This window comes from Anolis sagrei, chromosome 5 (genome assembly GCF_037176765.1).
Source record: "Anolis sagrei isolate rAnoSag1 chromosome 5, rAnoSag1.mat, whole genome shotgun sequence".
Classification (NCBI taxonomy): Eukaryota; Metazoa; Chordata; class Lepidosauria; order Squamata; family Dactyloidae; genus Anolis; species Anolis sagrei.
The window spans coordinates 159,857,429-159,880,698 of record NC_090025.1 but is presented as its reverse complement, the minus strand read 5'-3'; the positions used below and the strand labels follow the sequence as shown (position 1 = coordinate 159,880,698).

Genomic DNA, 23,270 nt, shown 5'->3' with positions numbered 1-23,270 from the left:
TTGATTACTGGGAGGAGGCTGATAGCCATGCAGTGGGTGGCTTTCACAGTGTTCAACCTTATTTCTCTCATAGTTAGCAGCAACTTCCCATTGCACATTGGTGGGGGGGGGGGGGGGCAGTGCCCACTAGCTTGTGAGTGTCTATCAACAGGTGTAGGTTTGCGACATCCTGTGTTTATTCTGCATGTTTTGTTCAGTGCTATGTTCACCTGCTTCATATGGGCAGACTTCTGCCAAACAGGGCAGGCATACTTAGCAGCTGAGTAAGACAAGGCTTCAATGTGACTGGCATCCGTACTTTGGCTTCAATTCACTATCTTGAAACTTGGAGTTCTTGAATGTTTTAAAAGAGAAGTAATCCACCAGCCTGTAAGAAGCTTTCTTTGCATACATCACAGAAAGCAAGCAAACTTTTCACCTATATCAAGATCAGATCAAAGCACTTCCAACTCACGCTGCACAGTGAGTGAAACCAAAATTGAGAAAAATTCTCTTTAAAATTCAAAAGTGAAGAACTGATGAGAATCCAAGCTTTGAATGGAAAGACTGGTTGGCATTTGACTGTACAGATTGTGTGTGCGAGAGGTGTTTTTCTTTCTCTGTTTCTGGGATGGATGATCCCAAACACTTGTTCAGTGCAAGGAAAGACAATATTCCTAGATACTGTATTCTCTCTCAATCTCTTTCTAGATTATGTCTATTGCAGCAGAAACACCAAGGATTGTTTTGACATCTGAATGGTTAACCACTTTTATGTGATACAAACATTTCTAATCACAGTCCACTTAATACTTTAAATGGAGTGTTTAGTTGAAATACCCTTGGGCAGGTGGAGGAAGTTAAGTTGCAGTTGCAACGTAACTGGGGAAAGGTTCATTCATTCTGTGTCATAACAGCAACTGGTTGTAAACTGGTTTTAATTGCATACATTGTTACATTGTATATATAGCTTATTACTTAGGTGTGTTTTTATTTTGCAGGTGGCTGGTTTGCAGCATTTGGATTACCCTGTGACCAAAACTGCATAGTTTTAAAATTGTATCTTTCACAGTATTTCTTCAATGTTAACTTACCAAATCCTGGAGGTTTTACATAAACTGTATTCATAAACATAATTATCTGGAACAGTGGTTCTCAACCTGTGGGTCCCCAGGTGTTTTGGCCTCCAACTCCCAAAAATCCCAGCCAGTTTACCAGCTGTTGGGATTTCTGGGAGTTGAAGGCCAAAACATCTGGGGACCCACATGGTGAGAACCACTGGTCTAGAATCTGGGTTTGCATAGAGCAACATCTTGTGGAGAAGCAGCTCTCAAAACACTATCTTAAGCAATGGGCCAAACAGATTTTAGTTAGCATGAACTGTCTTCCCTGGCAAGAGTGTTCAAACATAACTCTGTAGTCCAGTCCAAAATATTTACATATTTCAGGTAAAGTTACATGCATTTAAGCCCTCTGGCTGTGATCCTAAATAGAAGCAAGTTAAAACATAGACAAAGCCATAGTGGGTCAGGGCTCTGTTTTCATAGTAACCAAGATGATGCTGTATGCACAGGACTACACTGGTAATTCAGAGCCTCACTTAGCAAGATAAATAAACATTCACTATAGCATACATTTCTTTAAATGTGAAGCACCACTTTTCTTTTCTGGTTGCTTATTAAAATGGTAGTTAACAACATTTTGTTAGGACCAACTGAAACATGGCTCGCTCCTGAGCAAGGTTTTGAATTCTTGATTTTTTTCTTGATCAGGCATTGGCAAACTTCGGCCCTCCAGGTGTTTTGGACTTCAACTCCCACAATTCCTAACAGCCTAGTGGCTGTTAGGAGTTGTGGGAGTTGAAGTCCAAAACACTTGGAAGGTTGAAGCTTGCTCATGCCTGTGCTAGATGAAACATGCTGAAGTCCTAGCTGTTCATCTTTATTATTGTTGCAGAGTTTGGTATTCTTTTACCATATTGACCAACATTTTCCATGGCCCACTGCTACATTGCAATAGTGTATTCCCCTTCCACTGTCAGTATGTCACTGGTAGGTTTCAGAGCTAGATGAAAACTAATGGCACCATCCAAGCATGTAGCCGGGGGGGGGGGGGGGGGGGGCTTGAGGAGCTTCAGCCCCCCCCCCCCCCCCCCGATATTCTCAGGGTGGTACATTATTTAAACTGTTATGTTTATTCACATCATGATCTGATCACCATGCTCAATACATCCCATATGCATGGGGGTATTGGGATAATGATACAAAAGGTTTGCTAGGATAGATCCTCGCCCCCCCCCCCCCCCCCCGAATCAAAATCCTGGCTACGGGCCTGGCACGATCATCCACTGAGAGTTCTGGAGAACCTCCGTGGATCTTAGTGGTCTCCATTTGGCTATGGTGGCATACAGCCATATACTTTTCCAATAGTCTCTTTTCTCCAGCAGCAATGGAATGGATAATCACAGAATAGTGGAGAGTCTATGGGTGGACCTATAGGAATGTCTTGCATGTTGGTTGCCAAAAGTGTGTTAGTATTTGTATTTCTATGCTTTTTAAAATTCACGGACTCATCATCCTACTATGTCATTTCACCAGTGAGCTTTTGTTTTTTATTTCTAATGTTTCACATTGAAAAAATGTATTAAGAAAAGGGACATACTGAGCCTTGAAACTGGAAGGCAGGTTTAAGTCAAGTTTGGAAATGTTGAGCTGCTGGGAGTGAGAGATAGTCAATATGTATGTTCTATGGAAGGAGAAATAAGAATAACTTCGTAATCGTCAAATGCAAGAACAAAATAAATTTTGTGATACATCTCAGGCTAATAAATGTATTGCCTTCAGGGATAACTAACCCATTAAAAGTCTCATCCTTCTCTTTTCCACTTCCGAAGCCATCAGTGCAACACAAATCAAGCCTATGTTCTGTTTCTTTACTGCAGCAGAATAACAGAAAAGGAAAGAAGCTGTCATGTAAGCAGAACTGTGCCCTCAATACACAGATGGAGGGAGAGGGTTCTGCCTGCAGGCCAGGCTTCAGCTAGAATTTGATAAGACTGTCAAGAGTCCCCTGTGCACCACATCTCTTCATACAGTTTTAGTCTGTAAAGGATCTTTGGCACAATTATACAACAAGCAAGAGAGTGATTGGAGTCAGATCGGGGAGAGGCCAGAATCCATGTAATTTTCCCCACACATTTATTTTGGCTGTGCTGAACATCTCTGCTTGAATACCACCTCTGAATGTCTTTCTTTGGTTCTGTGCCAAAGCAACACTTACCACAGAAGCAGTTCCATATGCTTTCAGGTGCATTTAAAAAGCTCCTTCGGGGACCCAGCTGGACATACCTGCCTCTTGCCTCTCTGATTTCTCTTTGTGTTCTTGACTATAGTAATCATCCCTCCTCAACACAGAATAGGAACAGGTTTTTTTGACATTTTGGCAGCAGCTGGTAGTTAAATTATACATAGACATTGTGACAGAGCACCTGCGGCTCTCTCTGAATGATTTTATTTGAACCAAGGCAAAGGGGAGCATATCTTTGCATGCGTTTCAAAGACTGCTATTATCCTTCTTTCCTTCTGTGAACTTCTAGACCTTCAAAACCCCTGCAGCCTGGAAGCTGAACAAATAGACCAGCAGGCACCAGGGAACGCGGAAAGCACATTTTTCACCCGATTTCCCTCAATTCTTGCAGTCCAGTTAGAAGCCACCAAGTGGCAGCAGCACCACACTTGAAAGAGGCAGCTAGACAAATCCTTCTCTTCCATCATCTGTACACCATGCATATTGGCCCAAATACAACCCATTTGTGTTATTCTTCCTCACCAACTTGTATCCTAAACATGAGAATAGCAGCACTTTAAACATTTCTCATACTGTCAGCACTCTGCTAGGCCTGTATCTCAAGTGAGGAGACCCATAAAACCAAGAGAATGACACATGTATGTATAGTACTTCATTTGTATGGGAACCAAGGCAGCTCCAAAAGCCAATTAGAAAGCCCAAATTAAAACAATGTAAATGCATTAAAATAATTTTTTTTTAAAAAAACCCAATGTGTATCATTAAAATCATTGAACATTAAATGTTAAAATGCATTAAAACTCCATTCCCAAATTCCAATTGCACTGTTCCAAGAACCTACCTCTCATCTGTCCACAAATGCCCAATTGCAGAGGATCATTTTACCTGCCTATAAAAGGAGACCAGGGACAGGGCCATCCTGGCCTCCTTAGAGGGGCTTGGGAGCAGCCACCGAAAAAAAGACCACCACCACCCGTTCCCACCAAACAAGCTTGAGAATGTGGTGAGACTGAAAGGCCATCTTCAATTCTTGTAGTGTTCTAACAGGATCATAAAGAGAGAGATGTTCCTTCAAATTGTTTGGGGAAACTACCCCAAAAACATAGCAGAGCATCCGAAATACAAACAGGATACTAAAAGTTGAGCAATCAGCTCACAGAGTGTGAAGTGCCGGGTGCTGTGGCTATAAAGAATTTAGAGCTTAGGCAGGCAAGAGATGCAGAGTCCTGTTTTAAAAATAACATCAGGTTTAATTACAATAAAAATAACTACATTTCTCTAATAGTTAAGAATTGGATCTGAGCTACTCTAAAAACCATCTCTTCTAAGGTTTTAAAGAGAGGGGAAAAATCAATCACTACACAAAGCAGAGAGAATAACTTCCTGACTGTGATTGCTGTTCAACAGTGGAACTTTCTGCCCTAGAGTTTGGTGGAGGCTCCTTCTTTGGAGGTTTTTAAACAGAGGCTGGATGGCCATTTGTCGAGGGTGCTTTGAATGCAATTTTCCTGCTTCTTAGCAGGGGGTTGGACTGGAAGGCCCACGAGGTCTCTTCCAACTCTATGAGTCTGTTATTCTATTAGAGATCTCAAATCACACAGCATACTAAGAAGTAAAAGTAGAAGTCAGAAATAAAGGCTTGCATTAGAAAAGTGTCCATTCTACATAACCAATCAGAATGAGAGTAGAAACAGGAGAGAAGAAATTAGATATATTCCAACTGTCCTACAGGAGACATGGGGGGAAAAGAAACCCTCAGCCTATTCTAAGCTAACTAACATGTTCCTCATTCAAGACTAGAGACTTGGGCAGTGTGGGGTTGAATTCCAACAGAAATAACCTAAGCCCAAGTTGTCTAGGGCTTTTTAGGTTGAACTAGCACTTGGAATTGTGGCCAGAAACACCGTGGCAAACTGGGGAGAGAGTTCCAGATTACTCTCCCAGGGTTTCATGCTGTTAAACAGCATGGGGAATAAAACAGAACCCAGAAGGAAGACCCTCACAGGCCAATAGCCAGGACTTCAGAGAAGCCCTCAGGCACAATTTTTTGAGTTCATCCCAGCCAAGAAAGACCGAAACCACTGCACAACAATGTCCCAAATTCTAAATAACCCATATCACCCGGAAACCTCTGTATCACATGCTCCAGAATATTTCTCAAAAAAGACTGGTCAATAAAAAATGGTGGAATTGAAGGAGGCTCTTCCTTTTTTTTTTTAAGTTCAGGTTTTAGGAACTTTTAAAAATAATTTCTTTTGGTAGGACAGAAACTTTTTTTGCAACATGATATTCATTCATCTTACTGACTTGCTTTCAGAAACCAAGGAGGACAAGATTCTACATATGGAACTATGCATAATGCAAGTGCAGCCTTGCTTTAATTCACCTACTTAAGTTGGAACCAACATTTGAATTGAAACCCCAAGTCGTTGAGGTAGCACATCATTTTTTTATAACAGACTCATGAGGTTATGCTTCTCTCAATATTGCCAGAGATTTCATTGATAGATAATATGGTAGATTTCATTGATAGGTATTTTCAGTTATATTTAGGAAACCAACGTTTAAATCCAGAATCCTGTCTTAACATTGCTGTAGCCCTATGTAATTACTTTTAAAGACACTGAAGGCAGATAGCCTGCACTATCAGAGTAATGTCGATATATATATGTTGTACAAATTTAAAATGTTAATGCTGCTAGCTATGAAAGAGTAAAGTTGTGGACTGTAATGAAGCATGCGTGGAACAGACAAGGAAGATGTTGCAATAGACTAGGAGGTTGGACGCTGAATTAATGAGCTGATAACTGAGTATAAATATAGCAGGCACCATTTTGTTCTTTCTCTTGGCTCCTCCCCCTTTCATATGACCATGCTAATGGGTGTTATTGCAATGAATGAAATGTAAATAAAGAGCCGCTACTGAAGCAGAAAAAACTGTGTCTGAAGTCAGTTAATTGGATGATAAGAAGCAAGTTGGCCAGCAAATTGCACTCACATGTCCCTCCTTTTTACTGTTTCTACATTTGGTGTGGAAGGCACTTTTAAGTTACACCAAATATTCCTGTATAGTTAGGGTTTGTAAAAGATGATGTGAGATGGGGAAGCTATCTTTCAGATAAGCTTAGCGAACCTTACCTTAATCAATCTTAGGGTAACCCAAAGCTTGATCAGAAAAATCAAAAAACAAAACCACACTGTGTATACGTCAGCTTCCTAATATTACCACTTTAAACTCTTATAAAATGTTGTGCATATAGATTTCACAATGCTGCCACTATTACTATTCTTGGAATTGTATGAATAAAAATTAGAAAAAATTACAGTAAGACAACTGTACGCTAAAAATCTTTGGCTGGCATCCACTGGACAAGTGCCGGATGCTACATTTTTGTGTTCCCATCAATTACTCACCAAACAGAGAGACTGAGCTGGCATACTCTCAGAACTGAGTCATGCAGGGACCATGCGTGAGAGACCTGCTCTGTTCTGCTGATAACTGATGATGGCACAAAGCCATTGTTCATGCGGCCGGATCATTTGTCATGGGAAAGTGAAAGGCAAATTCTAGAGCTACTCCTTGCCTTTTCAATGTCTCTCTAGGTGTTCATTGCAGACCATTGGGACACCAGGAACATAGCAAGAGGGGATGACGATATGCTGAGTTGTCTCAAAGCTAGTGTCCTTGAACGAAAGACAACATATTTGTCATAAGTTAAAGAGCACTGGCTGAAATTGTCAGAAATAATAAAAATTAACTAGGTATTTTTAATTACAAAAATGTAATTAAAATGACATTCCTCAAATAGTAGTTCCAGATGCTTCTGAAGCAGCTTCTCCTTTTGCTTTGACTCCGCACTAAGATTACCATATTATGCAAATATAATGTGCATCCTAATTTGGGCAAGATAATTTAGCCAAAAGAGGTGAGCATTATATTTGAGTAGAGTACTTTGCTTTTCTATATATAGATTGTACTCATCTATCTATCTATCTATCTATCTATCTATCCCACTGTGGTGGTGCAATGGGTTAAACCCTTGTGCTGCTGAACTGCTGAGCTGAAGGTTGGCAGTTTGAATCAATGGGACGGGGTGAGAACCCTTTGCTAGCCCTAGCTCCTGCCAACCTAGCAGTTTGAAAACATGCAAATGTGAGTAGATAAATAGGTACCACTTCAGCAGGAAAGACAGAAGACACTCCAAGTAGTCATGCTGGTCACACAACAGGGAGAGGGCAACACAGGCTTCCTCGGCTTGGAAGTGGAGAATAGCACCTCCTCCAGAGCCAGAGATGAGCACCACCTCTAAATTCGGAAATGAAAGGAAAAGCCTTTGTTGTGTCTCTCATTGTTTTGTCACAAGGCATTGAATGTTTGCCGGTATCTGTTTTTATTGTAATCCGCTCTGAGTCCCATCGAGAAGGGCAGAATATAAATGAAGCGTCGTCGTTGTTGTTGTTAGTGCAATGTCAGTATACCAAAAAGCCAGGATGGGGAGGGAGACAGTAAATATAACACAAGGAGTGGAGTATCAGCATTGCAACTTAAGTTTTCTATTGTGCAAGTGATGGCAGCAGAATTACTTATAGCTCTGCTTGCCATCATTTGGGCCTGGGGTCCTCGAAGGTTAGTACTAAGCCTCAATAGGAATGATGGTGTTTTAAACCTATGTTTTATCATTTTAAATTTTTATTGTAAATTGCTGTTTACTCATGCTTTGGTTTATCTTGTTTGTTTTATATTACTTCAATGTATTGTACTGTATGTATTCATGTTGTGAGCCACCCGAAGTCCCTTGGGGAGATGGGGCGGGGGTACAAATAAAGTGTATTAATTATTATTAGTAGTAGTAGTTGTAGTATATCACAACCCCTAGTAGCAGTAGAAGGCTCACAAGTCATCAATTCACACAAGCATATTTGTATTCATTCTACCAAAGTACAGCTGTGCCCTTGAGCTGTATCCTGGCTTAGAGATGCTTCTTATAGTTGGGTAAAAATCAGTAATGAACATTTGTAGAGATTCTCACAAATACTGGTAAACGTGTACTGGAGAATACACGAGAAACTCCTTCAAATCACACCATTCATCCTCTTGTTGATCTCTCAGCTCATCTTCATACATATGCATGCCAGCAAACTTTTCACATCTGTCAGTCAATTCCCATATATATCCGTGGTCTTACTTTTTCATATTATATCAGTGTAAAAAGTATTTATCACCACATCAAACCCCTCACAGCAGCTAGCTGATTACCAAAGTATTTCCTGTGTAGCCTCAGGGAAATGTTAGAAGAGTTGCTATGGAGCAAAGAAATCCACTTCAGTCAATCAGAATGTATGACCTTGAAGCTGGATCCAGTTAATTCTATTTAGTATACAGATGCAATTTCTCCAAAGCAACCGGTATAAAGTTCTTTTGTATGAAACATTGAACGTGTGTACCCAGCTTGTATTACATATGCATGTGCTATAAAAATCATGGACGAAAACCACCAGACTTTCTTGCTGATCGGAACCAACTACGTGAAACTCCAGAGGTTAAAAACCCAGTAGTTTATTTCAAAGTATAAATCTCAGGCTTGTCAGACAAAAATCCACTACAAGTAACACGTATACAGACACTAATCTACAATGCATACAAAAGTTAGGAGAACTTGTCATTGCCCTGCTTATACCGGACTTCTTGGTATGTCACACTTCATCTTTATTTACATGTTCACATCTGGAGAAAAAGGAAAAAAGAGTGCAAGTTTATAGAAAGGGGTTTGTAGCAGTTTACAATGGCTGATAAGTTAACAAGTTCAGCAGGTAGCCCAAGATCTGGCTGCCTGATCACTTTATTTACAGATAAAATTTCCAGGGCAGACAGCATTTAAAATATATTTTTAAACAGGAAAATGCCAGCACAGTTCAGTAAGAAATCTATCAGTGTGTTGTCAAATATTGATCAAACACATTATAATTTATATTTTACCTACTTGTACATTTTACTCTTCTTAACATGAAACTAGTTACAGGAACGATGGAATAACTTGTTTGTGGCAATACAAGAACCTCCTTTGTGATGCCAAAACTTTAGTACCGTTTTCATATTCATACACCCCAAAGGGAAAAAGAGAAGTATCTTTAAAGAATCAAGTTGTCATATACAAATACCTGTGTACTTTTGCCTCTGACTCAGAATAATAAAGGCATTCTAAGGGGTCATTTTCCCAGCTTCATTATGTATTGCAGTTGCAGTTCTAACATTGTTAATGTGGCCGCTCTGAGACCCAGGTTTAAAGCTAATGACACACTGGAACACTGATTCTCTTAGACAAAGCGTTATGCATGAAAGAGTGAGCCAGAGTAAATGCTTTCACTACAAAAGTTGTAATCTCACAATCTTTCCTCATGCTCTCAAAGTCAACAGTTATGTTATTTTTTTTCTTTGAACTGTTTGCAAATTATAGCTCTAACAAAATGTTTGAATGGTCACCCTTAAATTAGCCTTGATACTTCAACAGTTCTTGACATACAATACGACATATGACTTCCAGTACAGGATTTCTGGCTATACCTTAAGAATCAGAAACTACAAGGAAATTTAAATGCACCAGTAACTGTCCCTCCGCATTCTCCTTTTGAATATAAAACACTTTCTGCTTTTATCTTTTCCTCTTAAATAGAAATTCTTTTGAACCAGAAGATGGAATCTAACATATTAAATATAAAGAGTAAAACAATAGTGTAATTTGGGTTGAAAGAACAAACTGTTTTGCATGTAAAAGCAGCCTGACAACAGTAGAAAACAGATTTTTCAAGCATGTGCCCACCATATACTATAGTAAAAGCATAGTATGGTGGGGAAAAACAAATACTGGTACAGTTCAATGTAGACACTGAAATCTCTCCCTGAACTCCTTTTTCAAGATTTTTTTAAAAATCATAAGCAGTTCCTTCCTAATTAATAATATATTCAAAGTGCTGAGTAGGATGTATGATTTTAAATGAGCACAAACTAGTAAAAATCAAATCTGCTCCCACTTCTGTATTATGAAAGCCAGTTTAGTTTAGAATACTTATAGAGAGAAAGAAAATACTATTTTCAAATACCTGTACTTAGCCAGATGAACTCAGACTTCTGCTTTTGGGCAAAAATTAAGAAATATGGCATCAAATACAAGGTTGTAAAGTTGCAAAAGTGTGAGTTCTCCCATTCCATTCCAGAAAGTGTACTTCCCTCTTTAGTTCAGAAATCTGAAGACAAAACTATGTCCTTATTTAACTTTTTTTTAATGTAGTTGCACCTGCCCTACATTCATTTGATTCAAAGAAGAATGGTGTCATAAAAACCAATAAAGTGAAGCTTTAACTGTTAATACCTGCTTGCTCTCTCTCAGGTAAAACACTAAACATGTAGATGTACATTTCCCAAATTTAAGTTTTTTCTAGGTATATTTAGCAAATATAATTTATTTCAGTTTCATGGAAAATTATTTTTTTTTAATTGTCCTATGTACTCCACTACAAAATGAGTTACTTATGCAGCCTTTAAAAACCACTTTCCTTTCTAACTCCATTCAGGGTTGATTTTATTTTCTGAGTGCAATAAAATGTAAGAGGAATAGTCACTTTCTTCCAATGCAGACAATATAACGCCTTTGGATACATATAACAGAGATTGCTGAGATCAACAACAGAGTGGAATGCCCTTTGTTTTAATCTCTTCAAACTCAAAATACACCATATTTTATGTGCTTCTAATGCCAAGCATTTTATTTTAGAATTGTATTTTAAAAAAATAATTCTGGTATTGAAAGTCCTCCCAAACTAAGGAAAAATTGATCTTTACAGTGGCCATATTACTTATCTCATTGGTTGCTTACATTGGTTGCAAAAAAGCAAATGCCTTTATTCAGAAAGAGGCAAACCACTGCAATGTCTCCTGTCTACTTACTGCTTGAGATTGAAAGTATTCCTCACAAAAAACAAGCAAGGAATGCAGCCAGTTCAAATCTCTCTCTCAACTAGAGCCATTAGACAGGCAAGCTAAAGAGGGGATGTTTTGTGTCGCTCAAATGGAATGCAATGCAGACAAGGACAAAAGATGCACCATATAGCAAAATGCAACGATTTTTACTCAGTGTATATTCTCACAGAAACTGAAGTAAATGTTGTCTTCCCAAAATACAAAATACCAACAAGCATCAGTGTGTCCCCATTTTGCACCTTCCATTTCAGTTTCAACTCACTTGAGAAGAGCCTTCCCCACCATTGGAGCTGATAAGCCAGGATGACAATAGATGTGCCATACTTTCCTCTGGAAGACGGTTCAAAGTCCAAAGGTGTGGTTTAGGCATTTGTTCTGAGACTATCTCCTGGTGTGATGGATGAAACCAGGCAGAGGCACTATTCTATTGCCTTGACTCCACTACTGAAAGGAGTAAATATTAGATCAGGAGTTTATCTGATCGCTTTCATTAAGAGTTTTATCAAATTGGTCTTGCACAGCATCTCAAGTATTTGTGTGTAAGTGAAGAGAAAGAGATCTTTGATGCTACCGGTCTATATCTTCTAGAAAGAACATGATCCAAGCCAAAAGCTGTCAACTGTAACCTACTTTCACAGATTACTCAGAACAATGAACTTAAAATATTGATTGGAATGAACTGGGAATTAACCCAAGAATGCTGGGTGCTATGTGTCTTCAAACTCTATAAGGAGAGATGAGGACATTCTGGGTCTAGCAAAAAGAAGAGAAGGAAAGAGGGCAAAAGCAGGAGGAAAGCACAAAGTGTGGCTGCATTTATTTTCAAACTTATTGTTTAAGGCACAAATTAAATGTTTGTTTAAAAAAAGAGAAAGACCTTAAGGAGGGTCAGGGGAGGGCTGGAAATTCAAACAAAGTTTTCTACAAACCTGTTTTTGGTCTAACTTCAGAATGCCCCTGGCTATGGTGGTGAGCAATGAGCTAGCTGTAGTACTGTTCACTCTTCCCCAGTTCTGCTCAAATAAGCAGATGCAAATACATTCTTCAAGAACTGGCCACACACAAAGTCCTTTGCTCTCTAGAAAGTAGATGATGCTTTGTAAAGTAAGACTGGTTACTGTTCCTGAACAAAAGACAGCAAGACCCTGAATCCTGGCTTACCGTCTTAATCTGACAACTGAACACTTTCTTTGCCTTTGTATCACAGCTTGAGATTCTTGATTAATCCATTGATAAACATCAGATCTCTACTTTGCATGTAGACTAGCTTGTAAGGGAAGGAGTAAAGATTTTGTACTTCAAGATTTCACCAGCAATACAGGCTCTCCAAACTGCAGGCTAGGAATTTATTTTGGTTTTGGATAGATAAGTTTCGTAGTGTATGACATAGCTGTCCAAAATAATCCTGCAAGATGGTATTTTACAGCACATTTCATGCATGAGAATAAACCCAAAACCAGAGTAAGCCACAGGTGAGGAGCAAGAATGGAAGCCTTCAAAGTCTCAAGTTTAACTGCTCTGGGAAGCAATGACATCTGTTGATTGTGGGTCACAGAAGGGTCCAAAGCGCCCAAAGACGTCCTTAGCACGCACTGCAAAATAGTATTTGCTACCAGACACAAACTGTGTCAGTGTGCATGCCATTGGCAGCGGGAGGGCCTTTACTTCCCCAATCTTCTTCCACTGAGAAGGCACAGTGGCACTGGGGTCCTCATGGTATGCATACAGATGATAGCTGTCAACACTGGCACAGCTTCGGTCCACTTCCAAAACACTCCAGGAGAGTACGATGCCATTCTGACTTTGCACACGTGCCAACTTCAAGTGTGGCTTCTGAGGCAGAGAGGTGTTGGCAGCTTCAGGAGGCAAGCGTGATGGCTGTGGGGCCTCTGGCAGCGGGGCTGGGTGCACAGGCCGCAGTGGCTCCTGAGGAACAGACAACAAAAGAAATGAAGGCAGCAGAAAAGGTTGCCTCAACATCCCACCTTGAACAGGTGTGCTCTATAACAAGTCAATACTGCCATGCCTGCTGGTACACAAAAGCATTTCCCTACATTTGTAAACAAATGAATAAAAATTAGAAAAAAATCCTGTAAATGCAATAAAATGTGTATCATACACTAAGATGGTATTTTTAAAAAAAGTTCTCATGGAGTCTAGCTTTTTGATCCTTTGAAAATGTAGCTAGCTAGTAATATGTACAAATATAATACTATTTCTAAAATGTTGGTATGTTAGAAAAACATGAGTTATCAATAAAAATGAGGAGAGGGAAATTCACAGTGAAGCAAACAATAAATTAAATCAGAGTGAAAAGAAAACTGATTTCAATATAGTTGAGTTGAATGTGCATTGATTATTTCTTGTGGAATCCAAAGGGTACACTAGAAAATGCAAGCCATATTGTAAATTGGCAGACTTTCTTATAGCCAAAATTTGATGATGATCAAGTAATAACTGATGGCTGGAATCACTGGGTTACTGTGAGTTTTTTGGGCTCTATGCCCATGTTCCAGCAGCATTCTCTCCTAACATTTCATCTGCATCAGTGGCTGGCATCTTCAGAGGTTTTCAAATGCATAACCAAGTCCCTTTATAAAGTCAAGGGACAAGATGTCACTACACTTCTGTATGAAGAGCTGACAGACAGTGTTGACCATGAACAAAATGAGTACATGTGTGTTTCATGTACACTCAAACATTCACAAATTTACTATCAGTAATTGCTAGTGGTTTCCCTATCAGTTTAATGATTAATTCACCCTGGTATATAGTTCAGTTTGATTTATTTACAGCATTTATATCCTGATCTTCAGTCAAAAATGCCCCCAGAATGGCTTACAAATCCAAGAAAATATATGTATTTGGCTGTTCTACTCACTGAATGCACTTGAGGTGGCCGATGATGTACTGTGAGCTGGGGCCCCCCAGATCCTAAGGTTAGCCCGTTGTTCACAACATATGCTGTTGTCTGAGGCACTCGAACCGTCATACCTACAGATAACAAAAGAAGGACAACTGTGTGGCAGTTGCACTAGTGACACAATTAATTTTGAGCTGATTAATTATTTCGAAATCCTTAAAATATCTGCAACTAGCTCAGTAAATAGATTCCCTTCATCTGATGGAGCAACTTGGTTAATCTTATGTTTAACTTTTGTATCTTGGGAATTTTTAACATTTTTAAAAAAAAAACGTTAGAAACAGCTCTGACCCAGAATGGATAGAAACTAGGTTCATTCGGAAAAGACTGAAATTCGGAATAACATACGAATTTAGACATCCAATGCAGTTTTGAACCATGCAGGAAAGGTTGGGGGGGGGGGGAATCTGAATTTGAACCACTTACCTTTTTCGGATATATTCTATAATGTTCCGATGTCTCCCAAGGTTATTTTAATTTTCACAACCATTAAGCAACTTTGGTAAAGGCAAGGGAATCTCATGCCTTCTGCCAGCGATGCAAGGAGGGAAGCAGTGGGCGTAGCTAATCACAGCCATCTTTAATTGTAGTTTGTGAAGGCTAGGCCCCAATGGTAGAGATTGCAAAAGGCCCTGCTGTTAAACTACATTTCCCACAATGCTCGCCTGCGCATTAGCCAAAATGGCTGAAAGACCCAAAAATAGCTGTCTGTAGCAATCTTCATCTAAATATAAACTAAACTGGTTGAATCTACAAGTGTGTCTAAAGAAAGCAGCAAAGCAGTAAGCAACTTTTGCAAAGCCAAGAAAACATAAACTGCTTAAAGACCAATCATTTTACTTTTGCCTGATTGCCATGAACAAGGCACTGGGGTAGCCAGCCACAGCCAGCCCGCCAGCCATTAATAATGATGAAATAAAATGATTGATTGCATCTGCAGAAAGAAATAAACAGATGGATGTGTCTTGAGGGTCCCCTCCAATTCAGTAGTGGAAGCAAATGAATGTCAGGAGAGTTTTTGCCCGGAAGAAGGGGGTCAGTCTAGATGTCCCTTAATGGGGTCTGTACTATTATTTCTGTTCTCCACCAATTTAACATAGTTTGTGCGACACAAACAAAGTTTCTGGAGTAGAACAACTACTTTCAAAGTAAAGACCACCCAACGAGGAACAGATTTTCTTTATTATTATTAAAAAAAGATTAATAAGTACTGTAATGGAAGTAAAAGAAATAGACTAAATAAACAGTTATGGTACAGATCACAAAAGGAGGGTGGACTAGCGCTACCTAATATAAAAAAAATTATGAAGCAAGTAGATTAAGTTTGGTTATAGAAGGAATGGTTAAAAAAGAGGGAATAGATTGGCTTAGTAATGATTCAGGAAAAGTGGAAGATGAAACTTGGAATATATTTTTTAAACAGTTTACTAGAAAAGAAATGAGGGAAATTAGAAACCCAATGTTGAGTAATATACTGGAAATATGGAATAAATATAAGGGGAGGTTAATAAAGGAGGGATCAATTATAACCCCAATAGTGATGGAAAAGAAGTTCCCAAATTTTTTTTAAAAAGTAATGGATAAAAAGGTAAAGGAAATAAATTTAGATAGGGGATTGGATGAAGGTGGAAATGAAGAGGGAAATGATGTTGGAAGAGTTTAAAGAAATAAAATTGTCATGGTTTCATTGTATACAATTAGAACAATGGTTAATAAACTGGAAAAAAAAATAGAAATTGAAGCCAACCCAATCAATTCGAACAAATAATACAGAAGGGAAGGGGTGTAGAAGAACATGAAAACTTGAGAGGTACAATTAGCAAAATTTATAAGATACTAATTGAAATGAAGGATGAAAAAATAAAAAAGTGTACCCTTAAGGAGATTTGGGAAGAGGATTTAGGGATAAAAATAAGTGAAACAGAGTGGCAACAGTTATGGGGACAAAGACATTTAAAAAATCTATCGATATGAGTTAAAGAAAATTATTACAAGTTAATATGGAAGTGGTACCTGACACCGGTAAGAATAGCATATATGAATAAAAATAACTCAATAAATTGTTGGAGAGGGTGTCAAGAACCAGGAACATATATACACATGTGGTGGCAATGTAAATACGTAAATACTTTTTGGGAGAAAGTATTTAGAGAAATAGAAGCTATAATGAATATGAAAATAGACAAAAGTCCTAGTATAGCCTTACTATCATTATATAACAATAAGCAATTGAAAAAGGAGGATAAAGAAGCAATAACAAACTTACTAACTATAGCAAGACTGCTCATAGCAAGGAATTGGAAAAAAGAAATGAATATACAAATAGAGGAGTGCTATAAGGAAGCATGGAAAATAGCAATAAATGATAGACATGTATATTAAAGGTTAAAAAAGGTATATGGAAACAAAGTGATTTTGATGCTGTATGGGGAAGATTTGTGGTAAATGGATTAAAAAATAAGGAAGGAAAATTACCGTCACAAGAAGAAATGAAATTTTGGACAGATGAAATGTAAGAATTGGGGCTTGAGACAGGTGGAGGGGAACACTGTGGTGATAAAAAAGGAAAAAAAGAGAAAAGGGGGGGGGGGAAATGTTAAAGCAAAATAATAAAACAACATGTTAAAGAGGCTGATGTACAAAATGCAATAGTATGTAATAAATGTGATAAACGAATAAAAATTATCTTAAAAAAAACCAAAAAACACTGCCTGCAATTAGCAAAAAATAAATAAATGTTTTTTATAAAAAATTGCCAAAAATCCATGGATAAGTCAAAGTTTATGAAATTTGCTGAGCTAACAGAGGTCCATGTGTTTTGCCACTGTAGCAAGTTACATCCGCATTGGTCTAAAAATAAGGGAGGGAGAATCCCCTAAAGTTTCCCCAGTGCCAGTGCTGTTTTTTTTTTCTACTGTGCATGCATGTTTGCATTAACAAATCAATTCAGAAGTTTTGAAAAGTTTTGAATTTTTCTGAAAAATCTGGAAGTGACTTTAGAATCGGACCACCAGCATCCCCTACATCCGAAAGGAGTTTTGAACCCTTTTTTTTTTTGGATCAACTAAGCATAATAGAAACGCTGGTTAGAAAGTTGATGATGATGATGATCATCATCATCCAATAGCTGAATTTAAAGGTTACCCTCAAACTACACAACTCTTTTCCCACTTTGGTACAGATCTTTTAAGAAAACTTTTAAAATGGATTTCTTTAAGCTGTCTCTTCTTGAGATGTGTAATGAACATTTTCCCTCAACCTATCTCAATTTTCATTTCATTTCAATTAATTCTGACACGTGTGCTCTTGTTTATTCATATGTGCTTGTGTCCAATGATTTTACTGTTTATAAACTGATTTGTGAAGCCACCCTTCTGAATGTAATGCACTTCCTGTCTGAATGAATTCATGAATAATTCTCAGAGGGTTCCGAGTTCACACAATATATATATATATATATGTATGTTAGAAAAGCTGCTTACCTGAATTTTGTGGATTGACCTGTCTTAAACCGGGACTTTGCATAACAGGGGCTCGCACAGGATTCTGCCCTGATGGTGCAGGAACAGCAGTATAGACTACTTGATGGTTACCAGGGTTCCTTGGTATTGGGAGCCTGGGAGCAATCTGAGTCACTGGGCGATGGGTTACATTCATATTTGTCTGGGCTATAAAAAAGGGAAAGTTGGAATACTAAGGATAAATATCTCAAAAGCAAACTGAAACATATGAATCAAGTAACAACTCATAGTGTTCCATTAACTTTGCCTTTTAAATATGGAATTTACTGAAGAAAGTAAGAGATGGCTTTCAATTACTGAACATCTATAGTAAAACCATTATGAGACTATTTTGCAGTAGATATCAAAATAGCATAGAAGTATTGCAACAAGAGATCTTCCAGTAGTCCATCAGATACCATCAGGATTAAATTCTAGTTCAAATTCCTGACCCTATTACGTGCCAACACACATGCGTGCACACATACAATATAATACTTTTGGGGCCTTAAATTAGCATATAAAGTACACATAATTCAGTACTTTGGTGATGGAAGGAATAAAAGCTGCTCATGCAGCTTGCCCCTGAGTATCCATATAAATTATTTGTCCGTTCTCCCCTTTGGGCATCATTCAGATGTAAAACAAATATATTTTTGTATTATGAGAAGTTGGGGACTTTAGATATTTCAGATTGTATTCCCTAATACTACTACTACTACTACTAATAATAATAATAATAATAATAGTAATAGTAATAATAATAATGTCAACAACTTCTATTAAACTCCTATGAAATGTCTGTGATTACCAGCTGCAATAAGCTGGTAAAAAAATGGTCTCCTGATACAACTAGTGTTGGCACCACGGTGCAATCCTAGCAGGTGTTTCCTAACCTTTCAGAGACCATGAGGTTTAGCATTGCGTGACCACAGCACTATTAAAGCCTTATTTTCCATGTCTAATTGGCATAAACTGCTAGAAAGGCATTTAATTCAACCAGCTATTTAGCAATGAAAACCGTCTTCCCTAGTATGTACCATGGTTCAAAGCTGTTTTGGCAAGCACAGTCCATCATCTTTAAAGTCATACATTGTCTTCTCACATTACTTTCTTGTTGTTCTACCTTAAGCATCTCAAGGGTGCACAAAATCTCTTCAGACTCATCGCTGCTTCGAAGTGTCAGCATCCTGAGAATGGACACTGCAATTCCTTCAAGATTTTATTTTGTCTAACAAGGAATCGCAGAACATAGTATGCATTCAGATTAGCCAAGGGACTTCCACACTTTGAACTTGGTAGGATCCCTTTCATTCCATGCTATGTGCCACATTTTTATTTTGTTTTATTTATTTCAAGCATTGTGTGGCAAGGAATGCTTTTTACAAGGAGCAGTCCAAAAGTTTCTAACAGTATTTGCGTCTTCTTTGGCCGTGGGTGTTGCCGAATATTGTCTCTGAGCTGTCTGTGAATGTCATTACCAGGTCCTTTCATCCTTGCCTCTCACTACATAAAAGTCCATCGCTTGCTTCTCATCTGACCACTCTCACCAGATTCTCTCCATCATGTTTCAACCACAAAATGGTGTACCATATTTTTTTGTCCCCAAACATTATATTGTTCAGGGGAAAAAAGGACCCCCATTGGAAAATACAATAACTTTTTGGGAGAATTTTCCCCTCAACTTTTTACTGACTATAAAAAAGAACATCCTCTGCATGGGAGATGAAGATAGAGTAGGAGAGATAGAGTAGGTCTATCATCCTAATATGGGTCTAGTTGTGTGCAAATACTGTAGCAAAACATGGCTCTGGGTAATATAGCATCCTATCTGATAGGATGAGGCTTCAAAACTAAAACATGGGGGGTTACCTGTGGGTAAAACGTGTATGGTGGTCTGTGGTAGGCTATTTGTTGGTGCACTTGCTTGTTGGGGAGGGTTTGTCTGTACTGGTTGCAGGGGACGAGCTACCGACTGAGTTAACAGGCTCATTCCAGAAACATTAGGCTGGTTCTGTTTCTTTCCATCTGTTTAGAATTAAACAAAAACAAAAACGAATATGGAAAACAGACACAGCTAGAAAAACAAGTTGTTTCATATCCCTCCACAAATGTCTTGCTTGAAGCAATCCTTGGAGACTTGCCTTTTGCATCTTGTTTTTCTCGGAGGAAAAACATACACTTTAGAGGAGCTTCCCTACTCCATTTTATATCTATAGTTGTTTTGTAATGTTGCAGTTTCAAATAAATAAGATCTCCTACAATTTATCTAAAATACATGAAAATCTTAAGAAATTGCTCAAAAATGAACATTTTTAGAATAATAATACAAAATCTAGCAAGAAATTCTAACAATTCCTTAACGTGTGTGTGTGTGTGTGTGAACCTCCCCGGCTTCCTTGGGTCTCATGGATAGGGAGGCTATTAAATAAGCAAACAAATGGCCAGCATTTATGGACTATAAGATCACTTGATTTGAACTGTACATATGGGCACATGCATTCTGTGCAGGGAGAAGGGGAAATATCAGTTTACATTCAAAGCACATTTAAGAAGTGCTTTCTGGTAGAACCATTTTACTCAGCAAACATTTATTCTAGTATACATATTCATCCTCTCCAGCTACCCAAATCCCATAATGGACCAAGCATCACTTACCCCGAGATGAGGCAGCATCTTCTTCATCCAGTGTCAGATCAATTACTCCTCCTCCTGGGGCCTTACCACTCTGGTAAATTAAAAGAAAGGCTATTTATTTACTGTATTTCTTTCTCTCTTTCCTAATAGCATGCTAAAATGCCATTTGGTAGGTGAGATCCAGACTAAATGAATCATAACTGATTTCTACTGAAATCAGTGTAAGAAGTTACTCAATGATTAAGGTATCCCATTAATTTACTGTGATTAATTTAATCAGGACCTAAATCATTTGAAACCACATTTTTTTGTGTCAGGAGTGACTTGAGAAATTTGATGCCATATATGCATACATAGGATAAAACATATATATTAAAACCAAATATTAAAACATATCAATCTTAAGACAATTAATTAAAATTACACAATCCAAGGGCATGTTCCAGGAGCCATTCCGGTTGTCAAACTGCATTATTCTATTGTCACTTATTGCAATGAGAACTATTGTCCAAAGGCTTGGTTCCATATCAATTTCAATTCTGATGAAACTGTTTGAAAAGCTTGCTTCCTCTTCTGTCAGTCTTGCAGCCAAATGTCTGTGACGTATTACAGTGTTCTTGGAGTATTTAATCTCACTTGTGCTTATTCTTTTGGCCATATGGCTCCTTTAAACTTACTCTGCCAGTGACATTTTTAATAAAACCATCTTCATCTCAAAGGTCAGCAAAGCAACAGTGCGGCCATCAGCAGACAAAACTTTCTCTGTGAACTGTATTCAGAACCTGGAAAATTATTATACTGTTCACTTGCGTGTTTTGTTTTTTACTGTAGTGGAGACTTATCTGAATTCTTTCTTTAATTGGTTGCTTCACAGTCCAGATGCTCATTAATTCTTTATGTAACTGTTACCTATACTTGGACAGTGATACCTTGACTTATGAGTTTAATTTGTTCTGTGACTGAGCTTTTAACTCAAATTGGCCTTATGTCAAATCAGATTTCCCCATTGAAATGAACTGAAATGCTATTAATCTGTTCCAGCCCCCTCCAAAACCACACCAATTTTTGTTACATATTTTTAAATAAGAAAATTGTACTTTATAAATAACAAATAATGTAAAAAAATAATATGTAATAAAAGATAATGTAAAGAAATAAACCGGATTTATTAAGTGTAGAGGATGTATTTTCCTTAAGATCAGGCTTCACATAATCTTATTCTTCACTGACATTTGCCTTTTTCGCCACACTTTTTTCACATTTACTTACAGGGCATTTCAATAAAAACCTGTCCAAAAGGGGTTGTTTCTTCCTTTCAAAATGTTTCTAAAATGAGTGAGGCAAGTGTCATTACACAGCTCCAACACATGATTGTTGCAACTTTTTCAGGGTGCTTCTTTTCAATAAAATCTGAATTTTTCCTTTCACATTACCAATGTTTCCTTAATCTCACTTGTACAGATAACTTTCCTTTTGGACACAACCTCAGGCCACAGTTTCTTTCATGCAGAATTTAAGTTCCTCCTTATAAAACCCTGCCAGGCCATATCAATAATTTTGAGGCAGGTCACAATATTGTAGTGATCCTTCCAGAACTCTCAAAGGGTGAGGTTTGTGTTCTCAGTAACTTCAAAGCAGCACCAGAACAGGTGCTTGGTGAAGAGCTTTTTGAAAATTGAAATCACCTGCTGGTCCAGGGGCTGCAGGATAGGTATGGTGTTGGCTGGAAGGTACAATACATTAATTAATAAAGTTAAATTCTTTAAGGATGTCATCCTCTGGTTTTGGTGGGAACATTGTCAAGGATGAGAAGGGCTATTTTCCAAAAGATACTTCTTGATGGGAGGACCAAAGATCAGGTTTACCCATTGCAGAAGGAACCCCCTGGTGACCCACGCCTTTGGGTTTGCTCTCCAGATAACCTGCAGTTTTTCTTTAAGGCTTAAAGATTCTGGGGTTTTCAGTGATATATGAGCAGCGGATTCATCTTGTAGTCACCATTCCCATTTATGCACAGTCCAAGGGTTAACCTATCCTTCATAAGCTTGTGGTCTGGCAGGATTTTCTCCTCTGCTGTTATATACGCCCTACTCAGCATCTTTTTCCGAAAGCATCTTTTTCTAGTCACTACTCAGCATCTTTTTCTAGTCACAGTTGAAGACTTCCTGGAGGATGCATCCTTCGACTTCTAATCAGTTTGATTAAAAACTACTATAAAATCTCCAGCAGCCTTAACATTCAAGTTTGCTGCCTCACGACAAAGTGAAGCCGGTTCTCTTTTTAAAATTACCAAACCATCCCTGATTGGCTTTGAATGACTCTTCCAATGCCTCGTCCATTGATGTTCCCCACGTGTTACTGATGGCCTTTGTTACATTGGTCCCAGCTCTCTGCAGGTCATTCACTAGGTTCCCCCGTGTGTTTCTGGGATTTTTGCTCACCGTTCTTGTGATCATTTTGACCCCACAGGGTGAGATCTTGCGTGGAGCTGCAGATCGAGGGAGGTTATCAGTGGTCTTGTATCTCTTCCATTTTCTAATTATTGCTCCCACAGTTGATTTTTTCACACCAAGCTGCTTGCCTATTGCAGATTCAGTCTTCCCAGTCTGGTGCAGGGCGACAATTTTGTTTCTGGTGTTCTTCGACAGCTCTTTGGCCTTCACCACAGTGGAGTTTGGAGTGTGACTGCTTGAGGTTGTGGACTGGTGTCTTTTATACTGAGAACAAGTTCAAATAGGTGCCATTACTACAGGTAATGAGTGGAGGACAGAGGAGCCTCTTAAAGAAGAAGTTACAGGTCTGTGAGACCCAGAAATCTTGCTTGTTTGTAAGTGACCAAATACTTATTTTCTTCCATAATTTGCAAATAAATTTGTTAAAAATCAGACAATGTGATTTTCTGGATGTATTTTCTCATGTTGTCTCTCATAGTTGAGATCTACCTATGATG

At 38.3% G+C, this 23,270-nt stretch overlaps 1 protein-coding gene across 6 annotated transcripts in view; it reads right to left on the bottom strand.

The window, feature by feature from the left end:
* Positions 1-8,826: 8,826 nt before the first annotated feature.
* ATF7IP (activating transcription factor 7 interacting protein) overlaps positions 8,827-23,270 on the bottom strand; it is a 94,508-nt gene continuing 80,064 nt past the window's right edge. For 5 of the 6 annotated variants that reach the window (XM_060777185.2, XM_060777188.2, XM_060777183.2 and 2 more), the window contains exons 11-15: positions 20,342-20,411; positions 19,556-19,711; positions 17,666-17,851; positions 14,142-14,254; positions 8,827-13,186 (exon numbers count right to left, since the gene is read on the bottom strand). In XM_060777185.2, coding sequence (XP_060633168.2) covers positions 12,770-13,186; positions 14,142-14,254; positions 17,666-17,851; positions 19,556-19,711; positions 20,342-20,411 — 942 coding nt within the window. In that variant the 3' untranslated portion in view covers positions 8,827-12,769. The remainder of the gene's footprint in view (positions 13,187-14,141; positions 14,255-17,665; positions 17,852-19,555; positions 19,712-20,341; positions 20,412-23,270) is intronic. The other variant, XM_060777189.2, reaches the window with a different exon arrangement.